General features: G+C 33.0%; 1 protein-coding gene across 1 annotated transcript; it reads right to left on the reverse strand.

The window, feature by feature from the left end:
* Positions 1-370: 370 nt before the first annotated feature.
* On the reverse strand, positions 371-6744 carry LOC107369252 (uncharacterized). The gene is made up of 16 exons (XM_089269321.1): positions 6687-6744; positions 4429-4502; positions 4212-4362; positions 3984-4114; positions 3809-3902; positions 3575-3729; positions 3387-3512; positions 3090-3323; positions 2914-3024; positions 2783-2854; positions 2575-2728; positions 2334-2513; positions 2113-2233; positions 1816-2045; positions 1199-1726; positions 371-1045 (listed from the first exon to the last, which is right to left on the reverse strand). Exons 1-16 carry the CDS (start codon positions 6742-6744, stop codon positions 570-572), a joined length of 2895 nt encoding a protein of 964 aa, XP_089125447.1. The 3' UTR covers positions 371-569.
* Between the last annotated feature and the right edge of the window lie 2349 nt (positions 6745-9093).

Here is a 9093-nt window from a genome sequence, read left to right on the forward strand (position 1 = left end):
GAAAGAAGGTGAAAGATAAAATGTCTTTGTTTGCATGTCTCATCATCATTATCGAATGAAACACTAATCTAATTTAAGAAAATTAAAATGCTAATATAAGTGAGAATAACGAAGATTATTTGACTCTTTGAAAGTTGAAAATCAAGTTTGATGAGGATCGAGATTTGGATGGGGCTACATCTTACAGCTGTATCAACTTTTGCCTTTACTTGATTCATTAAATAATAATCATCAGCATTATATTATTGTTACCATCTTGGGTCAACCACAATTTTCGTATTAAAAACGACTTTGGCCTCAAGTCACTTCGATGACTTGGAGTTAAAAGCACTCGAATTGCACTCACAAAGAATCACTTGAAACACAGTTAAAACAACGAATGACTGAGAAATATTTGATTTTTTCTTATTGGTTTACAATAAGATCATAATATAATAACTTCAATCGAAACAAGATCTTATCTCAATCCCCCAACTGGAGTTAGAAACCAGCCTAACTAGAGTTTTGTTAATTATTGTTGTGAATAATATTGAAATAGATAATTTTAATTTTTCTACAAATTGTACATTTTAAATTTGTGTTTGATTCTCATCATCATCTTCATGCTTCGACCATCCGAAATCAACTTTTGATTTATTCACATCTCTTGATTTGACTTTAGTGTACACATAAGGGCAGATAAAACCAGCAAAAAGGCCGCTAAATAAGAACATCATAATTATACCAAAAACTCCTCCACCACTGAATCCAGAAATTCTGCTTTTCTGAATATTATCGGAAAGTGCATCTGCTTTTGATTTGACGGGTAATTCAAAGTTATGACAAATGGATGAATCCACTGATTCCGTCTTGGGATCTCCAATTGAATATGAAGTTATTTGACATTGAGCGGGTGCTTTCCCTTTAGGACAGAAGTTGAATGATTTACACGATTGATCATCATCACAAATAGCTGCACATTGATCTAAATCCAAATCAACTTCTGTGTACAAAACTTGACTCACAAGCTTTGTTCCAGTTACTTTGTATTTTTCAGAGCTTTTGACTGTAAGAAAAATAAAAGAAAATGTTGAATCAAGTTTTTAAATTTCCACCAGTTGATAACCTGTGTGGGTGGATCAAGGGACTTTTTGTTAATGTATTTGTAAAGTACAATAATTTATCCACACGGTTTTGATTTGTTGCGATAAGTACTTACTAGTATAAATAAAACAGCCGTAATAAAATTCTGTATCTTCTGAGGTCACATTATCACCAAAAGAGCACTTTCCACCCCAACAATATTCAAATGAATCACAATCGTTGGAAGCATAGCATTTCGCAGCACAATCATCTTCACGCGTGTCCGCAAACACTGTAGTTGGATGCTTGTATTTCAAATTAGGTCGAACATTATAGTCGTACAAATGTTTCTTCGAATAAATTTCACAATCTGAATCACTTGTTAGATTATTTTTTATCTGCGATCCCGACCAAATCGATACAACACATTCCTTCTTATCTTTTCCGTTGCAAAATGAAAATGTTTCACAAGGTATATCTTCATTCTGAGAACAGGCACGATAGCAATCACCAAAACGATTGACTCCGGGAACCATGACAGTATGAATGCCATCTATTTCATCGAATTGACTGTCATGATACAAAATATCGAATGGTATTTTCTGCTCTTTAGCCACTTCGTTTTGAGCAATGACATCGGTTACTTGGAAAGCAACTGCTTTGGCTATTAAATCAAATTTCACAAGTTCAATATCAATGGCATTAATTCAAACTCGATCTTAATGAATATAAATGATGAACAAAAATATTTACCTTTTTCATCAAGATTTATATTAAATGTTATATGTCCAAAGTAACCAAGTATATGATCATGTAAATCTGATAAAGGCTTTTCTCGACCTAATCTATTCAGTTTTTTAAATGGATCGGTGTAAATATAACAGGAAGTTTCCTTGCTATCGTGGTTCATCTCTGTCGTGTTCGTAGTAGTGAAACAAATATTTCCCTCCTGACAATAGATTATAGCACTTGGAACATTAAATCTAATAAAAAGAAACCAGAATTAAATGTTATTCAAAATTAAACATAACTTGAAACAGTACAACTTACGCCCCAGAAGGAACGAATGATGAATGATATTGAAGACACTTTTCAGCGCTACCAGCAACAGTCTCGCGTAATTTGCTGATGGACTGTGGTCTCGTGTATTTAACCACATATGGTAAAACCGCTTTGATGGGTGAAAAGAAGAGAAAAAAAATCAACTTTAAAATAAAATTTGAAATGGATAATTATTCTACCACAATCTATTGTTTCAGAAATTTATTCACCAGAGATTTGCGGGGCTTCGAGAAAAGTAACGTCAGCTTCAATCACTTCTTTCTGAAACTTAAAATCGATATCGACAACTCGAATGGATGATATTCCTAGTTGTCCAAGTAAACTTGATCGAAGCAGTTCTCTCATTTCATAAACTGAATCTTGTGACTTTTGAATGCATCCATCAGAATCTATATTGGGAATGAATAAAATCTGAGTAAATTAACAAACAACTTTGGCCGTTAACATTACCTTTGCATGTTAAATGAAACTTTAAATTCAATCTTTTTCCCAGGGATTGGGAGCAATCAATCGCTTGCAGGGCTGCACGGTATTCAGACTCAGGTAAATCACTATTGGAATCATAATAATCTCGATGAACTGAATATGCTAAATAATATGAACCCTGCAATATTCAACAGTTAGATATTATATTTTAAATCATCACATCAGGTCTTACCTTTTCATTTTTTCTGTATAATTTCATTGAAGCTGCAACAGGACTGTAGCCTTTGAACATATCATTTTTGTACTGAAATAAAGGAAAGAAAATCATTACAAAAAAATAAGTCGCAGTAACACTAAACTTACAGATGAACTCAAATACTGTATTGTCACCACTTTATCATATGTTTCGCCATTTACTTCTCGATTGGTCTCAGTGGATTCCCAAACGTGAACATTATAACCTGATCTATGCTCCTGTTTAGACACAATCGGTATAAATAGGTCATTATTCAGTTAATCAAAGTTACGGTTAAACTTACAAATATTATCTCTCCAAGATACTTCAATGTCTTTGGTAGCCAGAGTAGTCTTGCTATTGAAAATGAACCTTTTTCATCAATACCAGGTTCACTTGACTTAATAGATGATGTGAAGCAACCCCCATAATGTGATATGGAATAAACAGCACCAAGTGAATAATCGATGAGCTTTTCTTCATCAAACTTAGATAATTGAGCTTGTCGCAAAACCTGATAAGATTCATCTGCATGATACTGGATGAAAAAACAAAAATTATTATCGATTTTAAAGAGCGAGCAAATAAATCTATTAGTTACCTCTTTTATAACTTTTGTACCATATTCATTTATTTCAGCAGCTATGAAATGAATTTTGACCGTGTTGAGTTCAGGGAAGGCAACATCTCCATTTAGATATACTGGGCAACCAAATCCTGGTGTAACCTTAGAATAACAAAATTCATATTTAATAACTAATAAATAAACTAGCAAACCACTAAACTTACCTGGACCAGTTTATCCAATCTTTGTTCAGTTTGCGATTGTAAATAAATGTCTAAGATGAGAGTCTCAGCTTCTCCTTCAACTAAAGTATCGGGATTGTGACCAGTGAATACAATTTGACTTGGCTGCTGAATGCCATTCATTTGGTTGAGATTATCTAATTTAATGAAAAATAATCAAATCAATTGAAAATAAATATCATCAATAACATCAAAAGTAATGAAAATGGATCTTACTTTCGTAAAATAAAGTTATGTTGAGTTTACCATCCAAATCGGTTGAGACGCTGTGCATAGATAAACCTCGGATAGTCCAATCGTTACCATTTGCCTGTTAAAGACGTTTCATGTTGGAAATAATAAATTTATTTAAGTGTCTTGATTATTAAAAATAAATGTCTCTATTAATTACCCAATCAAAGACACTAAAACGATCCAAGAGCGATGGACCCAAAAGCAGGATAAGATTAGTTAAAGGTTTATTTACACCAGGCAATAAGTTGTCCCACTTCAGATCATAATTATAAAGATCGCATTCATTGTCTAGTTCAAAAATAAAATTAAGTTTCAATACCAACTATTACGATTAACTAGTATTACTAACATAACAATTAAATTTTTATAAACAAACAAGACTTACCATGAATAACGAGACGTTTCTTGTTATCCATTGAGTTTGTGTATGAATAAAAGACATTGGCTTCATTTTCATCTGATTTTATTTCGATTCGTCCAGTTCTTGGACTTCCTGAGTAAACCCATTCTTGCATTTGCCAAACACGACCAGTATCCTTAATTGATAGTTAATAAATATTATAAATCAAATGTAACTTTAATTACAATTGAATTAAACTAACCTTGTCCGTTAAAGATGCACGAATGATCCTATTGGTATTACTGTGGCCTGTAACTCTTGATCCCACCAAGAATGCTTCAAATTTAAAGACAAGGTGATTAATCAATAAACAATTAAACAATATTTTAATTAATTCAATTTAATACTTACTGCAATTGATGATTGAACAATTTAAAAGCAGAAAAAGTATAAAGCATAACATCTTGTAAAGTATTTGATTCCTCATTTTCAATGTTGAACTCAAAAATGCTTTCCTTTTCTGACTTGTTTCTGGAATTTTATAACACCTTAAATTATCGACTGTGAGAATTAATTCTCATGCATTTATTCAACCACCCAAACAATCTTATCATTTTTCAATATCAATCATTGTTTAGTATCTAGGAGCTGTTAGATCGATCGTTGATTAACATGATCAAAATTAACTTGTTTATTGATTAAGTGCAAACCCTAATATTAAATACAAATCTCGACCAAACTAAACATTTCGTGCAAATTTTCTCATATTTCTTTGTTTACACTCATTATAGCGATAGTAATCGAGACATTCTTTTGATTTAACTATTATTCACATATTAATAACTAAAAATTTAATGAATAATCATGTGCTTGGTGGCTTCAGTTGAAGACAACATTAATTTTTGAAATCTATTCAGTTTACATGTATTTGTTGTCCATACTTAAAACGCCATCTAACTCATTGAATATTATTTCTTTATATTTATTAATAATATCTGTCATTGCTTTTTCTTTTTATTCAAATCTCTTGATTTCGTATGAAATTCAGATACTAATGATACTAATACAATCTTCTGAAGCATAAAATTTCGAATCATGGCAGTTATCAATATAAATTCCCTTGAACACCATAGATGATGAATTTGTCATACAACTTTCAAGCCAGTTCAGCATCTTGACTCAATTCAGCTTCATTAACAAATTCTTAGTAGTTTCATCTCTTTTTGCGTACACCGGTATCTAATAAAGGCTATCGCATCCAAACTAGCCACTTACTCAAATTGTAATGAATTATTATACCAGATTTCATTTATGCAGTCAACATTGACCGATCATCGAGCGAGCCATCCAATTTCCATCATTACAAGATATCATAGGTACTCTAGATAGCAATAATGTACCTAAAGCAGTCGCAGATGTTTTTTAAGGCGCCTTATCTCGTTTGGCGCTCTGAATGACCCGCCCAATGAATTCGATTTGCATTAATCTTTGTCTTACCTTTGGTGAAAGGGTTCTTATTTACCATGAAATGTTCTTTATTGTACTTCAGTTATGGATATTGTCGAGACAAGAACTCATCTATTCAATTTATTGGTTATTGTCCTAATGTTTTTGGGTTGCAAAACCATAAAATCAGAGCTTCTGATTTTCTGATTTTCTGGATTAGTAGCCTTTGTTTAATTAACCGGGATGAATAATACGAAAGACAAGTATTGAACCCGGATTGATTTGCTTTTGATGGTCATTTAAATGTGCAAGATAAAGTTCAATGATGGTATTGTATTTTCTCCTTTGATGTCGTTCACAACATCTAGCGGTGCACACAGTTTTTTTTGAAAATAAAGGGATCATTAATCGTATTGATATTAAAATATTTATTGAAACCAATTCATCTTGAATTTTGACATTTTGAATCTTCCAAATGATCAGTTCGCTCTTGGACGTTTTGCCATCAATTCAAATGCTTCCTTTAAAAGATAGTTGGTATTAAAAATTGAATTTTTTACTAATACAAACTCTCAAAATTTGTCTTTCAATACTATTTCATGCATCATCTTGAGCTAAAATTTCTCCATAAGTTTCTTTAGAGGCTAGATATTGTTCACACATTGTTTAATTGATTAATGATCAGCAAATTATAGTCAAATCGTGAAACAATTACAAGAAAATTTCTGGATTCATGTTATGTTCAATAGATTCAGTCAAATAACAAATAAATGGATAAATAAGTAAGTATACTTAAATTGATTATTGAGTGGAGATATAATTGAAGATATCCTTAATCGTTCGATTCAAATTCCAATTGTTGGTCTTCCGGATTTTGTGTCGATTCGATTCCTTCATCCAAATGGTATTTTCTTAAATGCTTAGTGAATTGTTCCATATTATGATTATTGCCTGATGAGCAATACCCCACACTCCACAGCGTTCAACCCAATACTTTTCGTAAATGATCATAAATTTTGTTGTTCCGGCATTTTTTCTCAAGGGGTTTATGATTACATTTTTCTGTTCTCTTACAGGCAGATTCACTCGAAGTAAGCTTTTCCATATACGTTGTCTTGAATTCATTTTCCATAGCGTTTCGTGTTATGTACTCCCTATCCGATTTGTTTATTCGGAATTTAAATCGTTTCGTCTCACCATCCTTGACAACCGGCCTAAGTTGATTGAACTTATCACGATTTTGTATCGCGAGAGGCCTCTCATTCAATTTTTCCAAATCAATGATTCGGGTGTCAAGAATATGACACAGCTTCAAAGTGAAAAAGTTTGAATCATTTTTGAACATCAAAAGCTTTTCATCGACTGTGTCTACAAAATTATCGAAAGAGTCCAAGTGATTCAGAAATAGTCGTTGTCTTGAATCTCAGACGAAAATATAACTTTTTTTGCTTTGGCGATAGCTTATGTGAATTTTTCGCGGTTGATTCTTGGATGAAGATGTTGATGGCAAGGCCAAAGATGGCTCAATGTCGTCGTCTTAAGTTGAATATATAACTTTTTTTCGCCTCAACGATAGCTTCGGCGAATTCTTCTGTGGTTGACCCTTAGATGAAGATGTTGATGGCAAGGCCAAAGGTGACAAATTCTGTCTTTTTTGGCTGCGCGTAACTGGTCTGGATTCGCTTTGAATCTTTGGGCTCCTTTTAACCATTTTGAATGTTGGCTTGGACTGATTTTTTGACCCTTTGTTGTCTGTTGTCTGGCTTTGGTCCCATGCTTAGTGGCTCTTCAAATAGTGATGAAAATAGAAATGAAAAGTAAATTAGTTAAATTTAATTTTAATTGTTGATTTAAATGCCCCCTATATGAGGTGGTGTTTGTTAGGTGAGATTGGTCATAACTGCATTGTTAGACCTAGGCGTACTGTAAATAAGTGTTAGAGCGAGTAAACAATTAACGGAATTGGAATGTTCTTGAAAAAAGTTATTTCTCAAAAAATTGTGCCTTGTCTCCGTGTTGTTGCACGTTATTTCACGCTTGAAGTTGATTAAGGTAAGGAATTTTGTGCTATTGTTGACCGATAAAGTTTGTAAATATTTTCATTTTGCGTTGACCTAAAAGTCATACCTTAAATTTCAGGTTTCATCTTTCGTCTTGGTATGTCTAGGCGTTGGGGCAATTACATTATTTTTTAGCAACACGATCCAGATGGACAGCTGCGACCGGAATTTAGACAAAACAGGATTCAACCTGACAATCAGCCTGTTGCAAATTCGTCAGATGAATCTGCCGATGCTAATACCCGAGTCTAGATAGACGATGCTCAATTCATCGACAAAAATGAATGGCGAAATTACCAGTGCAACTATTGTCTTTGTATGGCTTGGGAGCCTTTGGTCCATATTGGCGCGAACAGGGATTGCCCCGCAATATTCTGTAAGGAATGCCATATCGAGGCCAGTAAAAAACAGAAGGAGTTGAAATGTACCTATAGATGCACTGATTCAAAATTCGTGGTCAAACCGATACCAAAGACAGCACCAGAAGGAAAAAGGAGCAAGTTCTTTATGGATAACTTGATGTTACAATGTCCATTTCCTGGATGTGTTACTATTATCAAGTATGCAGAATACAAAGCTCATATTGATTTATGTGCTTTCAATCCCGATTTAGGTATTTGTCAATTTGTATCTTTGTCAAACGCCAGTTAAAATCAATAACTGTAAATTTTTAATAATTTTGTGTAAATCATGTTATGGAACCTGATTTGATTACCATAAATAAAAAATTTTTCTAATCTAAGTTTCACCATTTGTGCTTCATGTAATACCGACTGAATAAACACTTTTCAGTCATCACCAAGATAATCCTTATCAAAAGCAGAAGTCTATTATTATCTCGAAAATTTATCACTAAACTTTCACTTAGCACTCTTCTTGTGGAGAATCCATGAGCTATGCAATGGCGTCAAGAGCTCTCATGGTTTCTCCACACAAGAAGAGATTCATGTTCTTGGTTGATCACAGAAGTGCCTGAATCAACCATCAATTTGGTACCTTTTTTTTATCAAATCTGATATCAAAGGTTCACAATTGGTTGCCCAATAGTTACTAGCGATGGCTGACTAATAGTTGACTACTTTTCTCAATCTTGGAGAAAGAAGGAGCGCTCAATTGTACAGCTTCTCAATCTTTGTAAATTAAATATTTGAAAATAATATCCACATCGTGTCTAATTTATAATAAAGTATATTATACTAAATAGCAGTATAAAATGATTTATTTAATTTATACATTGTGTCAATAAATACAAATTGTAAAAGCGATAAATTGATTATTGAGCGGAGTCATCATCTGAATCGTTTGGCTGGACTCCATGTTCATCAAAATGCTCTTTCAAATGTTTTGAAAATTGCTCAAAATTAGAAGCATTTCCTAGTGGGCAATAAATACACACAAAGGCGTAACGCAAATTTTTTCTT

The sequence above is a fragment of the Tetranychus urticae genome, chromosome 3 (genome assembly GCF_039701765.1).
Source record: "Tetranychus urticae isolate SD_2017Ah chromosome 3, NJAU_TeUrti_SD_1.0, whole genome shotgun sequence".
NCBI lineage: Eukaryota > Metazoa > Arthropoda > Arachnida > Trombidiformes > Tetranychidae > Tetranychus > Tetranychus urticae.

Coding starts and splice junctions, on each gene's coding strand:
- LOC107369252 (XM_089269321.1), bottom strand. CDS start 6,744: ATGGAAAATGAATTCAAGACAACGTATATGGAAAAGCTTACTTCGAGT. Junction 4,115..4,211: donor GAAACGTCTCGTTATTCATG/GTAAGTCTTGTT, acceptor TTTTTGAACTAG/ACAATGAATGCGATCTTTAT. Junction 2,514..2,574: donor GTTTCATTTAACATGCAAAG/GTAATGTTAACG, acceptor TTCCCAATATAG/ATTCTGATGGATGCATTCAA.